The 17,850-nt window shown below is 51.1% G+C and overlaps 1 protein-coding gene across 2 annotated transcripts in view; it reads right to left on the bottom strand.

Annotated features, from left to right (window-relative positions):
* Nucleotides 1–604: 604 nt before the first annotated feature.
* GPT2 (glutamic--pyruvic transaminase 2) overlaps nt 605–17,850 on the bottom strand; it is a 35,219-nt gene continuing 17,973 nt past the window's right edge. The window contains exons 7-12 of one of the 2 annotated variants that reach the window (XR_010939109.1): nt 14,747–14,826; nt 12,275–12,411; nt 7,530–7,704; nt 5,633–5,802; nt 4,348–4,460; nt 605–3,072 (exon numbers count right to left, since the gene is read on the bottom strand). Coding sequence is in view for 1 of the 2 variants with exons in the window: in XM_067719391.1 (XP_067575492.1) it covers nt 2,982–3,072; nt 4,348–4,460; nt 5,647–5,802; nt 7,530–7,704; nt 12,275–12,411; nt 14,747–14,826 (752 nt within the window). In the remaining variant the exon portion in view is untranslated. The remainder of the gene's footprint in view (nt 3,073–4,347; nt 4,461–5,632; nt 5,803–7,529; nt 7,705–12,274; nt 12,412–14,746; nt 14,827–17,850) is intronic. The other variant, XM_067719391.1, reaches the window with a different exon arrangement.

The raw sequence follows: 17,850 nt of genomic DNA, 5'->3' as shown, positions 1-17,850 counted from the left end.
GTCAGCATCCCTCCAGGATTTCAATAAATTCCTCTTACATGACACAATAAATTCTCTTCTGCTGAAGCTACTTTGAGTAGGTTTCCATGTCTTCCTCCTGAAAGAATCCTATTTTTTAAAAAATATATTTTCCAAATTTTCTATAATAAAGACAGACGTTTCTGTTTTAAGTGAAAAATAAAGTTCTGAATCCCAGAACCACACTTTAACATTGACATGGATCTGGGAAAGGCTAGGGAAATGAATGAAATCGCTTGTATAGGCAGCTCCCCTTTCCCCACTGGCCTCAGGACTGCTTCTCTGGCTCTCCCTGCCTGCCTGCCCTCCCCTGCCCCCTGCGAAGAAGCTGCTAGTTCCTGTTTCACTTCCACTAGAAAATCAAGGTCTGTTTTCATTTGAACAACATTCTAAAGAATCGGTGAAGTTTCCCCACCTCAAGCAATAAAAAGCAGCCCAGAGTCCTTGGAGTTGACACCTAAGAAGAAATGGAAACTGAAAAGCTGTGACTTAGGAACGTAAGAATGAACATAAGAGTGAAGATATACAATTAGTGATGTCCGCTTGATATTTAGATTTAAACTACAAAGCAAGTTAAACACAGCCACCATTTTGGACATATATTTTATTGTTCAGAAATTTCCACCAGAGCTTATCACGAAGTACCTTTGTCAGGAGATGCCTACGAGAATCCAGAACGGCAAACAGGGACAGGCAGGCCTGTCAGCTCTTCCTGCAAATCCACAAACATGGGGACAACCAGTTCGGCCTCAAGGTGCAAGGTGATGGACCAACAAGGTATAGCCCAGCATCCCCACAGGCAGATCTAGATGAACAGCAGAAAACTTCACAGGTGTGGATTTAAAGTGCGACCTCAAATGACAAACGACTTACTCTGGTGGTGCCCAAACAAGACATCAGAATCTGCAGAAAATCAAATCTATCATGATCAGCGTTCCTACCTGAATGAAGTTAACCTCCTAAACCAGCTGACCTTATTAAGTTTTTACTCATTTATTTTAAAACCAAACCAAGTGTATATGACATCTTTTTAAAAAAATCATGTAAACATTGCAAAATTTTTAGGGGTTATTTATAATCTGAAGAGATTTATTAAAAAAACTACTGGACTTGTTAAAACTACAAATACTAACCCTACCCCACCCCCCCATGAAAAAAGCAATTGTTACAAAAATATAAAAAATATACTAGCTTCTACTATTTAACCTTTCCACCAGAAATCTCACAACTCTGGGACACATCCTGGTTTTTATACCATCAACAAGCACAAGTGCAATTTTCTCAAATTTTTAAGGAAGAAAAAGTCCCCAAACATTCCCTTTGTTACTTGAGATTGTGGCTACTTTCTTCATAGGGACTGTAATGCTAGTGGTAAGGACAGTTTGAAGTTTCCTATTGCATCCCCTGCATGGACCCGGCATGGGAATTATAGCACAGGAGGCTGCTTTCAAAGCTCACTCCTTTAGCCTTTTCAGATTTCTCTCCAGTCCCTTCAATTCCACTTTGGGACTTGCTGGATCCCCAGACTCCTGAGCTGGCCTTGGCTTCCCTAACCGCCCACCAGGGAAGGCCCACAGTAGGAAAAGAGGGCGTAAGCCTGCTGCCACCCGTAGTGCCCACTTTCTGGGGGCACAGGTTGGGCCCTGCACCCAGGTTTGCTCATACCAGGGAAACTGTGCACTTGGTGGATGATCCCCCAACTCCCACCCCCTCCCCCGAGAGATGACTGATGCTACAGGACAGTCTGCAGAGTCTGGGAGGGGAGCCAGAAGCAGATGTGGAGGCAAAACACTTTGCATATAAGGTAAAATACTTCTATAAACTTTGAATCGGATCACATGTACACAGCAGCCACGCTACCAGGCACTTTGACCAATTAAGAGCTAGGAAAGGGACCAAATTCCGCTTGAAACAACTCAACAAACACTATGGGAAGGGGGTGTGGTTTAACTGTCTTCATGTCCTTAAGGATACCCCTCCCTCACTAGAACGTTTTCAGTGTTTCCTTGCCCTACTATCACCTAAAGGCTCACTCAAGCCCTTGGATGAGACTGCTTGTTTGCTGGGTAACAGTGGGATGGATCCACACACCACCAGGTAGAATCCCTCTACGTGACTGGGATATTGCTGGGCTGAACCCTGTGCCCCTGGAGTCCAAGGAGATCCCTGGATGGGCGTCCCAGCCTAAGCATGCCCAAGAGAACCCTTCACCCAAAGCCCTCGTGTGTGCAGAGTCCTCACTACCTGCTGTGTGCTCCCACGTGGAGGCCCGGTTCAAATCGGAGCCTGGCTCACACCCACTCCTCCCCTGCAGGACCCTCTGACCTTGGCCATAGCCCCCGGTGCCCGCCACCACCTAGTCTGGCATGCGGTCCAGCCCCATGCGCTGCTGCCCTTACCATTCTTGTCTGAGAGCAGGCTGCCTGCCTCCAGGTCAGAAGGGCGGGCCCTCTCGGAGCCTCCAGTGGACTCTAGGCTCTCCTGTTTGAAGGACTAGATTTTCATACTGCTAAAGGTTTTATTTCACAGATCATGGTGGTGAGTTTGCGATTTCCAGTCCTCACCATGGTTAAGTTATACATTTCCCGACACCTTGTTTCTCCAGATCTGAAACAGCTCACCCAACACACCCTGGTTGTTTCAACCCCAAAAGACTTTTCCAAAAGCAACAACAACAGATTCAGAGAACACCACCATATATGCTGAGCAAGTCCCCTCTACTTTGGTTGCATCAAAAAACAGGGCTTCTGAGACAACCCCAATTCACATTTGCTCAGAAGAGAGGTGCTCCCAACATCAAGGCACAAAGAAAGAAGTCTCCTGGGGCAAAATGACGATGAAAGCGACCAGTGGCCTTCGTAAGGCCTGAGGCGGAGTCGCTGGGGGGGCGAATCCAGTCTGGGCTGGGTGGGCATCAGGAGGAAGGCTGAGGGCCAGGTCTCCCTCTGGGGCCTGAGGAGTCGTCACGCGTACTTCTCCAGGAACTTTATGTGAAAGTCCTTCACCTTCTGTAGAACCGTCTTTAGCTTCTCCACCGGAGGAAGAATGGTCATTCTGTCAGGAAAGAGAACAGCGTCAGTCAGAGACAAGTGGCTCTGGAAAAGGGGAGAGAAGTGAACCTGGCAGGTCACTCCTCCACCTGCAGCTGCAGAGACCAGGTGGTGCGGGCAAGTTGTGTGGGGAGGGACAGGCCTGTCTTGTCCACTGCGATGGCTCCAGGCTCTGGACAGCACCTGGCACTTGTTGAACCACTTTCTCCCACCATTCACACATTTTTTTACCCAACTCGTATATGTGAACAAAAGCAATAAGCTGGTGGCAGCATCTCAGCTCACTAACACATCCACCCATAATCACAGAAGGTCTGCCCAACACTCTGACAGGTGCATAGAACTTTCTCCAGCGCACGACTCTTGGTATTTCCTATGGCTACAGAGCGAGACTCCATTCCTGCTAGACAGGCCTTTTCCATCTCCACCATCAGTCTCACAGTGAGAACCTCCAGTCATAACTTTCCTCCACAGGAATTCCCACATTGCCATGGTAACTAACTCCTCCCTCCAATACGGTCAGCCTGCTTCCCAGCCTTAAGGGCAGCCCTGGAGAAGTAACCACCTCTTGAATGACCTGTGAATTGCCAAGGTGAATCCAACAAGGGTGGAAAGGCCATCCACACCACCCACACATGTTTGTCCACTGCGGGGGATGGGGGGTGGGGGGTGGGGCCCTACCCACGGACCTTCACTGCCTCAAGACTTAGCCCCAGGTGCTAAGCCCATGATATTTCTTTTTTTAGCATCTGCTGCAGGAAACATCTGAGAGTGCTGCGCATGGAGAGGGTGCTGTTTGGAACAGAACTGGCCTCAGCGGAAGACCTGGCTGACCTGCTCCGGCTCGCCCAGCAGAGTCACATGCCTGTGAAAGGAGGCACAGCAATTCCACCATGTCTCAGAGGCAACATCTCAGCAGGCTTTTGGTGCAATGGACAAGCTATTGAGCTCCTGGATGCTGTATGATACCATCACAGAGTTGAAAAGGGACAGGGGAAGGAAAAGAAAACATAGCACGGGAACACTGCAGATGGCATATGATAGATGGGGGCAGTGGAGGGGAGATAGAGCAGTCAAGGAGATGACCTTGGCGTCGCCCACAGTCTTCCTTAGTCCCTGGCGCAGGGTCTCAGCTACCTCTGCAGCAGGACAGAATGGGAGTGGGATGGGGGGACAGGGGCTCCACACATCCCAGTCTCTGTAGGTGCCTTGATGTTAAGAAGCCCAAGTTTCCCAAGACAAACCCGGGACCAGCCCGCCGGTGCAGAGGAAGTGGTACCTGAAGTGGTAGGTGCCTTCCCTCTGCCCAAAGCCACTGCCGGGCACGACACAGATGCCCGTCTCCTCCAGGAGCTTCATGCAGTAGAACATGTCGGGGGCCATCTTATGGGCCTGTGGGAGTGGGACAGAACTTAGGATTCATTCCTGGTTTCGCACTGTACAAACATTACAATCTCAAAGCCAAATACACTTGAGATGGCAGGTTCTTTCCCATGGCAGGGCCCTTCTGCCCTCCCTTCCTGTGAGAACCAAGGCAGGATGCTGGGTGCTGTAAGCAGCTGGGGCCAGGAACAAAGAACCCAAAGGCCACTGTGGGACAGCCATGGGCTGCGGGGCTTCTGCTCTCCAGTGGGGAGTGCCAGCCTGTTGCCTGTGTACCCTACCCCCACGGAGCAGCTCCACAAGCATTGGCTGTGTCCTATACGCCAAGCCAGGGCCCTGAGGTCTCTGCCCAGGGGGCCTCAAGGAACAAGCCTCTCAGGGGCCCTACTGTTGGTGCTTCTCACACTTCGGTTTGCACAATCAGGCCACCTGTTAAATAGGTTCTCAGGCTCCAACACCAGAAATTCTGATTCAATCGGCTGAGGGGTGGGGCCAGATTTTGAATGTTTAACAAGGTATCGAGGAGGTAAGCAGGTAGAAGGACACTTTCAGAGATACGGCTCTGGCCCTTGATCCTCAAACCAGGGTCTGTGGCACCACCTGAGAACTTACTAGAAACGCAGAATCTTGGGCCCCTCCAAAGATTTCTTGAACCAGTATCGGCATTTTTAACAGGACCCCAGGTGATCCACGTACACACTCAAGTCTGAGAAGCGCTGCTCTAGGGTACTGTGGCCAGGTGAAAGAGACTGCTCTTGATGCTTCCCCAGCATCTGTTCAACAGGCAACGGACGCGCAGGCTCAGCGGCCATGGCTCACGGGCCCAGCCGCTCCGCAGCACGTGGGATCTTCCTGAACTGGGGCACGAACCCGTGTTCCCTGAATCGGCAGGCGGACTCTCAACCACTGCGCCACCAGGGAAGCCCTCTGTTCAGTTTTAAATGCATCATATCACATGTGGGCACCTGCCTTCAGCACACCGCTCACCTGGGGCCGGCCTCACACCCACCGCATCAACACAGCATGCTGCAGGGCTGGGTCTCTGAGAGCCCGTCATCTTTACACACTAAGTACCATCTGACCAACAGATACACAAAGTTCAGAGCCTCTAGGGCCAACACTTTAGCTCCCCATGGCAAGAAGCAGTCCCATGTGAACCCAGTGAGAGAGCCAGCCCTGACCTGGCACCCCTGACCTGAGCTGCCTCCATGGCTTTGGCAGGGATGAAGATTCGAGGAAAGGCGTACATGGCCCCCTGCAAGGGGTTGCAGTGAATTCCTGGGACTTGGTTAAACAGGTCTTCTGTCAGCTTAGCTTTTCTGGCCAGATTACCCAAGACGGACTCTTTCTCCTGATGAGACAGAGAAAGCACAGGAGTTAGCATCTCTGGACATCATGGCTCCAGACCCTGGAAACTATCCCTTCAAACTGGGGCGTCAGGGCAGACTGGTGAAGGTGAGCTTGCGTGTGCATAAGCACAGCAAATGGGGGAGGTGGGCAAAACACATGTCCCTCTGCAGGAACTTCTTCCATAGACGCTCAGCCCATGAGGCTGCCATGTGCCCTGGGGCAGGAGCACACGGGCCACAGGTAGGTCCTAGGTAGCCTGTGTCACGGGTTCTACTTTTTTTTTTTTTTTTTTGCGGTACGCGGGCCTCTCACTGTTGTGGCCTCTCCCGTTGCGGAGCACAGGCTCCGGACGCCCAGGCTTAGCGGCCATGGCTCACGGGCTCAGCCGCTCCACGGCATGTGGGATCTTCCCAGACCGGGGCACGAACCCGTGTCCCCTGCATCGGTAGGCGGACTCTCAACCACTGCGCCACCAGGGAAGCCCATGGGTTCTACTCTTGTACCAGGATGTCATTCCTGAAAATGAGAAAAACCAGTCCCTGCCCATTGGTCTGAATGAACTTGGGCCTGGATGGAACACCCTAGAACATGCTTCTAGGAGACAGCCCCACCACTTCATTTTGGGGAGTCACCCTTCCCCCAATCCATGTGGTGTGTTTGGGGCACGTGATCCAGGCAAAGCACATCAGTGACAGGCTCAGAGCTGGACATGTGTCCAAAGCTGGAGGAAGCAGTCCAGCACTTCTGCAAGTACTACTGGAATGTGTGGGTGAAGAGCTGTGGCCTGCGGATGAGCGGATCAGCAAAACGTAGCATGTACCCACAGGGGAATGTCACTCAGCCTTAAACAGGAGGCACAGTCCGACACATGCCACAACAGGGATAAACCCTGAGGACGTCATGCTAATTGAAATAAAGTCACAAGAAGACAAACACTGTATATGAGGTACCTAGAGTAGTCATGTTCATAGAGAGTAGAGTAGAGGTTACCAGGGGCTGGGGGGGAGGGGGAAATGAGGAGTTATTGTTTAATGGGTACAGAGCTTCAGTCTGGGATGATGAAAAGTTCCTGGAGATGGACGGTGGTAATGGTTGCACAACAATGAGTGTACTTTATGCATTAAACTGTTCAGTTAAAAATGATCCAAATGGTAAATTGCATGTTCTGTGTATCTTACCACAATTTTTAAAAAAGGTTGTGAATCTAGAACAGCTGGGAACTGACTTCTTGGTTATATGACCAATAAATTCCATTTCTGTTTAAACTACTTAGAGTTGGGTTTTTCTCACTTGCAGTTAAAAAGGTTTGACTGCATCACTTCAAGCTGCAAGGACAGCCTGCAGCTGTGGCCCGTGGCCTAGAATCAATGCCATGCTCATCCATCTCCCCCTTTTAGTTTAGTAACAGAATCATTCCCCTCCCACTCCCACCCAGGGTGTTCTCAGGACACAAGGCCATTCCCTCTGGGCGCCTGCCCATCCGTGGTGCTCACAGGCGAGAAACAGGAAGGGGTGCACCCCGCCCCCCCCCACATGCAACAGTCCTCCCACTTCAAATACAGCCCAGCTGCATCCTGAGACTTAACCTCATTGGGGTGAGTCAGGTGCCACGTGGAACCACGAGCACCCCCGGGAGGCCATCTAGACAGAGGCTGGCCATTGAGACAATACATGGTGAACACTGGTCACAGCAGTGATGCAGACAGGCCGTGGGACAAGCTGACTCACCCTGCTGAACTGCTCAAAGGATTCCTCTCCTGGCACCGGGGGGTTCACAACGATGTCCATGGCAGCCTGCCCAGACACTGGCGGGCACAGACGCACCGAGAGCAGCTTTACCAGCTGGCCCTTGATCTCAGGGTGCAGGTTGATCACCTCCATGTAGCCTCCTCTGTAGCCACACCTAAAAGGTTGAAGACAGGGAGAGGACCCACCAGTCACAGAGAGACCTCTACTAAGTGCATCCAGCCGGCCAGAATCTTCTGTAAACATCCCCATGCCCAACACTGAGTTTCCAGGTGTGGCTGAGTTCTTGCCAGTGGAAAGTGAAAGGGAGTGATATGTGTAAATTCCACATCACTTCCTTAAAAGCATGCTCTCTCCTTCCTCTCTCCCTTTCCCCACTTCCTGAGGAATGCACACACCAGAGCAGCAGCCTCAGTGCCCCATGTTGAGAAAACAGGGCCAGCCCACCAGCCCATCTCTGAATGACCTCACGGGGCAAAGCCAGTCCTGGACTCCCCCTACCTTTGGGCTGTTATCACAGAGACACACTTCCATCTTGTTTGAGCCACTGTATTTTGGGGCCTTTTGGTTAGAGCAGCTTAGCCTGACTCTTAACTTATACGCTAGCCCTGCTCCAAAGGGGCATGTGATTCAGGCTGGGCACCCCCTGCACAGGTTCGAGGGGTGGGCATGTGAGCAGTAGCCTGAGGATTTGGCTAGAACTTTCTGATGCCTGAAAACAAAGCCAACCCAAAGGAGAGCAAAGCAGGGAATTCCCTGGCGGTCCAGTGGTTAGGACTTGGCACTTCCACCGCCGAGGGCCAGGGTTCAATTCCTGGTAAGGGAACTAAGACCCCACAAGCCAGGCAGTGTGGCCAAAAAAAAGGAAAGCAGAGCTGAGAAAGAAAACAAGACAAGGCCAGAAAGCAGAAAGAGATCTGGTGACACTTTTAAGCCCCCTGATTAAACTTTACTCTTTGACTTTTTAAATTTTATTTACTTTTTATTTTTTTTTTGGCTGCGTTGGGTGTTTGTTGCTGTGTGCGGGCTTTCTCTAGCTGCGGTGAGCAGGGGCTACTCTTCGTTGCGGTGCGCAGGCTTCTCATTGTGGTGGCTTCTCTTGTTGCAGAGCACGGGTTCTAGGTGTGCGGGCTTCAGTAGTTGTGGCTCGCGAGCTCTAGAGCACATGCTCAGTAGTTGTGGTGCATGGGCTTAGTTGCTCTGCAGCATGTGGGATCTTCCCAGACCAGGGCTCAAACCCGTGTCCCCTGCACTGGCAGGCGGATTCTTAAACACTGCACCACCAGGGAAGTCCACTCCTTGACCTTTTTTTTTTTTTTTTTTGCGATACACAGGCCTCTCACTGCTGTGGCCTCTCCCGTTGCGGAGCACAGGCTCCAGATGCGCAGGCTCAGCGGCCATGGCTCACAGGCCCAGCTGCTCCGCAGCATGTGGGATCTTCCCGGACCGGGGCACGAACCCGTGTCCCATGCATCGGCAGGCGGACTCTCAACCACTGCACCACCAGGGAAGCCCTCCTTGACTTTTTACTGATAAAGATTAAAATAAATTTTTTTTAAGATTTATTATTTACTTATTTATTTAACTTTATTTTTGGCTCCGTCAGGTCTTAGTTGCGGCACGTGGGATATTCGTTGAGGCGTGTGGGATCTTTCATTGCGGCGCATGGGCTTCTCTCTAGTTGTGGCGTGCGGGTTTTCTCTCTAGTTGTGGCGCGTGGGCTCTGTAGTTTGTGGTACGTGGGCTCTAGTTGAGGCGTGCAAACTCAGTAGTTGTGGCGCGTGGGCTTAGTTGCCCCATGGCATGTGGGATCTTAGTTCCCTGGCTAGGAATCAAACCCACGTACCCTGCATTGTAAGGCGGATTCTTTATTTTACTTTATTTTTTAATTTTATTTTTGGCTGTGTTGGGTCTTCATTGCTGCACGCGGGCTTTCTTTATTTGCGGTGAGGGGGGCTACTCTTTACTGCAGTGTGCGGGCTTCTCATTGTGGTGGCTTCTCTTGTTGTGGAGCACAGGTTCTAGGTGTGCGGGCTTCAGTATTGCAGCTCGAGGACTCTAGAGCACAGGCTCAGTAGTTGTGGCGTACGGGCTTAGTTGCTCTGCGGCATGTGGGATCTTCCCTGACCAGGGAATCGAACCCACGTCCCCTGCACTGGCATGTGGATTCTTAACCACTGTGCCACCAGGCAAGTCCCTGTAAGGCAGATTCTTTACCACTGGACCATCAGGGAAGTGCCCTGATATGGATTTTTTAAAAAGCCTCTTTGATGTAGGCCAGTTCAACTTGAGTTTCTGTTACGTATTTCCAAAAGCATCCTGACTGATATACAGTCAAATCTCATGAAAATAAGCTGAGATCATACAGTCAAAAACAAAAACAAAAACCTTTCAGAACGAAGTCAGCTCCATCAGCCACACTTTCTGGACTGTGATTGATAACATTCAGACTAATAAGCACAGAAACGCAGGCACCAGCTCCTGCCTTCCTCTGTACGTGTACCACACCCACACAACCTTAGAGCACCTGATACGATGAGACACTCGATAAAACACTTTTGGGATCAGGCTGCAGAATGAACTGGCAGAGACAGATCCCCATGTGATCCCTCAACTCGCTTTTCCAATGCGGGAAGATAAATTCTGGCATCTCGGAAATGTTTCCTGTAACAAAGTTGAAAGAAGAAACTTTCTGCTTTATTCTCTGCTGATGAGCAGAATATCAAATTGGGCAAATCAGTCTGATCCTAGGTAATCAGGATCTGAGGGCAACAGGATACCACCTCAGGTTACCAACATCCAGGGTATTACCATTAAAACAGTCATCAGTAACACAGATGGAAAGATGGGTGGGTATGTGACAAACACACTTGAGTTTGAAAAATGAGTTAATGGAGAACATATTTGTTTAGGAAAAGAGCTACACAACACATGAAAGCCTAGCAAGGAGACAGCATCACTACTGGGGTAGACCAGAAAGACCAGCATAGATCAACCCCTGCCCACATCAAATATAGCCAAGAACAGTTGGGTGACCATCCCAAGGGGACAGCTCCCTTGACCTGGCTAAAATATTTCTTGAAGCTTCGCAGTTACACTGGCCTGCACACCTCCTCCTGACACCTGGCATAAAGCAGAACTCCCACAACGCTGGGGAATGAATGTCCTTAGCTGTAAATACACTGGTCTTTCCATCTCAGTCTAGCTTGTAGGCTCCTCCTCTCCTCCCCTAACTGCTGAGCAGGGAGGGCCTGGGCCCAGTCCTTGGACCTCTTCTCTATTTGTACTCACCCCTGGTGAGACATCCAGGCTCAGAGATCTGTCTAACAACTCATACATTGACATCTCATAAACTTTAATCTCCAGCTGGATATCAGCCCTGAGCTGCAGACTCACACATCCATCTCCATCTGGACATCCAATAGGCATCTGCAAATTCTACACATCCAAAACCAACTTCTAATTTTACCCCAAAACCTGCTTCACAAACAGCAATCCTCATCTATTGATGGCAACTCTATCCTTCCTGCTGTTTGAACAAAAAACTTGGGAATCATCCGAGACTTCCCTCTCTCACACCCACCTTTTCCATCAAGCAACACCTGTCAACTCTACCTTCAAACATATCCAAGATCAAACATCTTCTCCCCACCTCTACCCTGGCCCACGATATCTCCCCTGGACCATAACAGCCTTTTGACTCGAATGCCCACTTCTGTCCCTACCCTCATCACACAGCAACCAGAGAATCTGGTAAAACATAAGTCAGGAGAAGTCACACCTCTGTGTAAACCCTCCAAGGGTTCCCATCTCACTCTGAGTAAAAGTAAAAAATAACCTAAGTAGCTCTGGTGATCTGGCCTCCTATGACTTTTTTTGGTCGCAACTTCTGCCACTTTCTCTCTCACTCCTTTCTAGTCTCCTTGCCACTCCTCAAACAGCTGCTCCTTCCACCTCAGGGCCTTTGCATGTGCTGTTCCCTCTGTCTGGAATGCTCTTTCCTCAGACATCTGTGTAGCTCCCCACAACCCCTCCCTTGGGTCTTAACTCAAAAGCTAACTCCTCAGTGACCAGACCCCACCTCTCGGCATTCCCATCTCTTCTCTAATTATTTTTGCCCACTTGACATGTGATATTCGTTTGTCTATTGCCTCTCTCTCCTCACTAAAGCATAACTCTGTGAGGGCAGGGATGGCTGTGGTTTGCTCACTGCTATAACCTCAGTGCCGAGATCAGTACTGGACTCATAGCATGTGCTCAATAAATATTAGCTGAATGAATGAATACAGGATTGAAGCTGACTCTGGCCCCAGAGGTCACATAGAGCTGAGGCAGGGTGCATACAGAGCTCCTGCACACAGAGCTTGCCCTACTGGCCTGACAGCATTTGTCCACTCAACCTGCCTTCTCTGGCCCTCAGAGTTCAGTCACTGTCAGAGCAACAGCGACATGGCTGGCAGAAAACACTAGCGTTGGAAGCTGCTGTGAGGTCCTGTTTTCATTTTCATCACAGCCTTATTTTACACGAGCCCTTGCACAAGGTCTGTCCTCACACCACCATGCTCCCTTTGGGGAGGTGTGGTCTGTCTCCTCCTGCTTCTTAGATCAGCAGAGTCGGTGGATAAGGGCAGCTGTCTCTGTCCAGCAGACTGAGGTGGGGCAGAGCGGAGAAGCACAGGGACCAAGCAGGCCCAGGGGCAGCGGGAGGGAGGTGGGGGCCCACATACTCGCCCATGTAGCCCTTGGAGGTGGAGTGGAAGGAGGCGAGCTCCACGTTGCTGGAGTACTCGGGCCCCATCTCGTAAAGCACCTTCTTAAAGGAGTGAAATCTGCAGTCTGGAGAGTACACGTTGTCCTGGTACACCTGCAGGAGGGGACGGGATGGAGACAGTCATCGCAAGTCCCCCAGAAGCCTGAGCCACCTAGGCGCCGGCTGAGGGAGGGCACGGGTGCTCCAGGCCAAACTGCAGCCAGGCAGCCTGCCGTGAAGCCCAGCCTCGGACACCACTGCCAAGCCAGACATGCCTGAGGGAACCTTACAGAAGAGCAAGGAGGGAAGGCCTCGGGATGCATGCCCACTGGATTCTCCCACCCAGTCTCCAGATCTCCTTTCTGCCTCATATGCCAGTGACGACATCAAATACCCCACCTGCCCAAGCAGGTTTCCTCCCGGAGTGTGATGCTCACTTCCGTCAATAAGATGAGTGGTGAAAGCAGTTCGTGTACCTGTCCTGACCTCCGCACCTGAAGTGCTAACTGTGTACCCTCCGCACGTCACGGCACTCACCCAGCTCTCTGTCCACCATTGCTGTCAGCGCCCACACTGGAGCCAGCAGCCCCCACACTGGACCAAACAGCACCCACACTGGACCAAACAGCCCCACACTGGACCAAACAGCCCCACACTGGACCCAGCATCCCCTACACTGGACCAAACAGCCCCACACTGGACCAAACAGCACCCACACTGGACCCAGCAGCCCCCACACTGGACCAAACAGCCCCCACACTGGACCCAGCAGCCCCCACACTGGACCAAACAGCACCCACACTGGACCAAACAGCACCCACACTGGACCCAGCAGCCCCCACACTGGACCAAACAGCACCCACACTGGACCAAACAGCACCCACACTGGACCCAGCAGCCCCCACACTGGACCAAACAGCCCCCACACTGGACCCAGCAGTCCCCACCCTGGACCAAACAGCCCCACACTGGACCAAACAGCCCCCACACTGGACCCAGCAGCCCCCACACTGGACCAAACAGCACCCACACTGGACCAAACAGCCCCCACACTGGACCCAGCAGCCCCCACAATGGACCAAACAGCGCCCACACTGGACCAAACAGCACCCACACTGGACCCAGCAGTCCCCACACTGGACCCAGCAGCCCCCACACTGGACCAAACAGCGCCCACACTGGACCAAACAGCCCCGACACTGGACCAAACAGCACCCACACTGGACCCAGCAGCCCCCACACTGGAGCGAGCAGCCCCCACACTGGACGGAGCAGCGCCTCCCTGTCCCCACACAGTCTAGCGCGCCACAGGCAAGCGTCCCATCTGCCCTTGGAGATGAGCGTCCCATACCCAGTTTGGACATCAGGGAAACCGAGGCTCTCTGGAGTGCTGTGGGTCAGCAGGAGGGTCAAGCCAGCTGCACCTTCAACAAGCCAGGCAGAGCTTCCTTCTCCCCCACCCCTCCATTCCCAGACCCCGAGGGAAGAGGTTTGTGCACCAGGTCACTCTGCTGTACGTTCTTTCCTATAGAAATGAACATTTTAGGTCCATCTGCTATTAATCATGGCAACAATTTGGTGGGTAAGCTCTGTGTGTGGGGCGGGGCGGTGCGGGTGCTGAGAAGCAAAGAAATGAAGCTTGTGTGTTAGAAGCTACGACTAACTAGAAATCATGCAGCAATGAAGAAATGAAAACAGGATATGACGGGTCTTTCATTTCTTTCCTTGCAGGAAAAGAATGGGCATGCCTTGTCTCCAGAACTGGGGTTCAAGAAGCAGCAGCTGTGGGGGGTTAATTAAGACTCCCCTCCTCACAGGACATAGCATCAGGCCCACCTAGCACCCACTTTCCCTGCTTGAGAAAGAGGCCCTGAATTTGCCTCAGTGAACACGACCACCCCCCGCTCTCTGCAGGTTTGGGGGCACCGGGCAGAGACACTGCCCCGTGCCCAGGCCTGGTCAGTTTGCATATTGCAACCACGGGGCCACAGTAATTGGCTCAGCAATGGGTGTTTGACCCAAGCTGCACCAGTGAAGCTCAATTCTGAGACTTTTGCTGGAACCACCAGGAAGAAATGCTCTCTTTCTAGACTGCGAAGATAGCAGGCCCGTGTGTGAGGCCAAGGCAGCAGGATGGAATGAAAGGAGGTGGAAGATGTGGTCTGAGTCCCTGGATCCAGCCCCACTCCTGAGACACTACCACCTTTTTACTTTTCAAGTTTAAAGTAGTTTGGGTTAGATTTCTGAAACTTATAACCAAGATTCCAAACCAATGTTGGGATGATTTTTGGTCAGTCTCACAGGGTGTAACACTGAACATCCTCAACCTTGTTAGAATCTCTCTTCCAACACCTAGAAAATTCTCTCTGGCTATAGAAAAACCAGGCCTGGCTCCCTCTCCCAGAAGAGAAAGCGCACCCTCACCTCTGAGAGCCAAGGCTGCTCTTACCTCATCAGCCAGGAGAAAGAGCTTCTCTTCCCAGGCAAAGTGAATCACGTCTTCTATGCACTTTCTGCTCTGCACCTGACCTAAAAAGTCCCCAAACAAAAGCAGAAGGTAGGTTGTAATGCTGTTTAAATTGTCCCCAGGCAAGAACCCCAACCAGAATCGCTCAGGTATCTGTATTCCCCAGGACCCTGTGGGACCACCCTCCCTAGCTGCTGTGACTCGGGGGGTTCAGTCAAACTCCAGGGAGCCCCGACGGTCAGCCCCGTCCCTCTGACTCACTTAAGCTGGGTACGTGGAGGGAGCAGTGTTTCACACCCAGCCTTCTTGCTATTCTTATTGGAGGTGTGTGTGTGTGGAGGGGGTATATTTGTATTAATCTGTGCTGGAGGGCAAGAAGGCATGACAACATCATAAAGAGCGGGAAAGTTAAACTGAAGGAGTTTAATCATTCAGCCCCACTCTCGTCCTCACCCCACAGCGGCAACACCAGGAGAACTGCACTGGCTACACCTTCTGCCCACACAAGCTCCGTGAGGCAGGGACAAGGTCTGTGGGCTCAGTGCTGACCCTCAAAGCCAGCACTCAGCAGGGCCCCGGTAAATACTGTGGAATAAGCTCTAAATGAGATGAGCCTGCCTGCTAGCTCTGGCTTCTCCTGTCAGCAGCTACATGGGAGCTGCCCTCTGAGGATGCTTCCGGGTACCCGCAGTGTCCCTGCCAGGGTCTCCCTTCAGGGCTTGACTCAACATTTCATCCATCTTAGAGAAATGAGTGCCAGCCAGCAGCAAAATATTCACCCATCAGTTCACAGGAAATACTGTGGGTTTAGGTGGGGAAAGGAACAAATGCAACAAGGTAGAAATGAACCTTTTCCCAATATTTCCTGAGGCCCACTGTAAGTGTGGCACTGGGTTGTCTGACGTGCTCACATAGCCTCTAGGAAAGCACTAGTCAGGCATGCTGACTTCTCACAAAAGGCTGTTTCTTTACTATACATAAATGTGCATCTATGGATGTTACATATATGTATATATTTATGTGTGTATGTATGGGCACATGTGTCATTTATATATGTATCTATATCTAGATGCAAACCAGTATGTAGAGTATGTTACCTTCTTGTTAAAACTAACTATATTCTTGCCCATGTAAGAATAACAAGAATAAGTCTTAGAAAAAATATATAGATGTATCTTATAAAAGTATGGTATGATTCAGCCAGAATTTCAGACTTAAACTGTCTAAGCAATGAACCAATTCCTTTCCTAAGGGAACAACCTGTCTCCTGCCAAGAAAGGGTCAACCGGGCTTCCTATGAAGCAAGCTCATGGCTCTGGGAATTAGGAAGGGTAGTAGCCCTGGATGCTACAAGGAACCAGCTGCTGTTCCCACAGACAGACAGGAGCTGCCTATCCAGGGGGCTGAGCCTGCCTAAAAATGCTGCTGGTCTTCTCTCCCAGGGCTGCCATCCCACAAAGTGTATCCTGTTAGAATGCAAGCAAAGGTTTGAGCACCAAGAGCATCAAACCATGTGTACATACTGCCAGGGGGAGTGCTGAGAGAACTGAGTAAGGGCCAGGCCTCAGGAAGCCTGTAGCTCGGGAGAGCAAAGGAGACCTGCTGTGCGCAAATAATCCCTGTGATATGAGCGATGCAAACTGTAGGACAAGGACAGAGCTTACTTCTCTCCAGTCTTCGCCTGGGACGAAGGAGTCACTCAGAACATGCCTGCTGAGCCAATGGATGGACAAACACACATGGTGGTACAGGAGGAGAGTCACATAGGCTCTAGAGGGGCAGGGCACAGCTGTGCCCAGCAGGGGGAGACATGAGCCCACTGCACAAAAGAGGTGGCTCTGCTGTAGGCCTCAAAGCTGGGGAGAGGTCTAAGTGCCCCTTCCCAGAGGCCAGGCCAAAGGAATTTCCCACAAACTAATGGGGATACCTGTTGCTTGCACCAGCCCTGCATTCTGCCCTTTTTTGAGCAACAACACTCAGCTGTCCCAGGGAGAACTCCCTCTCTTTAAACTCCAGCAAGGGACATGGGATACAGACCCAGCCAATCAGCCTCAGTGATTTAACTAGGTCAGGCACGGGCAGGTTGGTCAACGTGGGCCAATGAGAGTCTGGCCTGTGGCTTTGGCTGAAACTATAGGCAAGGCTCTCTGTGGAGGACGCTTAGGTGCTGGGCAATGACTGGAACTGCTGAAGGCCACTCCCAGGACAGATGCTTCCTGAGAAGGAGTCCAACCCAGAGAAGAGCAGAGCTGGGAAATGGCCTGGGGTTCCTATGACAATGACGCTGATTCAAGTGTGCTGCTTTACCCTGGACGTCACAGATCCACTCCCTTCAAGTCTTAAGATGAGTTTCTGTCTTCAATCCCAAAGAGCCCTGTTAGCCACTTATATCCCAGGCCATTTTGATACCTTTTAGCCAAAGTGGTCACAGTGTGTGGTTCAGGCAAGATACATGGTTATCACAGATAGGTTTCTATTTTTCCATCCCCCATCTTCCAATAGCTGATTTTCACCCATTAAGACCCCAGAGAGGGAATTCTCTGATGGTCCAATGGTTAGGACTCAGTGATTTCACTCTCAGGGCCCAGGTTCAATCCCTGGTCGGAGAGCTAAGATCCCACAAGCTGTGCAGCATGGCCAAAAAACCCAAAAAAACTGCTTATATTAACATATACTCACATGACTCCCCCACCTTTGACCTAAAACAGGAAAGTCTCTAGTGCAGTTATTTCTCCCAGGACAGCCAGGTGAAGATTTATGTTAGCACCTGGCCAAGAAGTCACCAACCCTATGATATAAACTAGGTATAGAGTATTTCCTAAGATGTAGGGCCTACTACTCCAACTTTGGGACCAGTAGCATCAGCATCACCTGGGGGCTTGTTAGAAATGCAAATTGTCAAGCCCCACTCCAGCCTAATTACATCAGAATACCTAGAAGTGGGGCCCAGCAGTTTGTTTTTTTCTTAACAAGCTAAAGTTTTAGAACGATCATCCTAGGGCAGTGTTTCTCATCCTCAGCTGCACAGAATATTGATGCCTGGGCCCCATTCCCAGAGATTCTGAGGTGCAGCCTGGCCTTTAACA

Source organism: Pseudorca crassidens, chromosome 20 (assembly GCF_039906515.1).
Source record: "Pseudorca crassidens isolate mPseCra1 chromosome 20, mPseCra1.hap1, whole genome shotgun sequence".
Lineage (NCBI taxonomy): Eukaryota > Metazoa > Chordata > Mammalia > Artiodactyla > Delphinidae > Pseudorca > Pseudorca crassidens.
The sequence above is the reverse complement of the archived record's forward strand: the minus strand, read 5'-3'. Positions and strand labels throughout refer to the sequence as shown.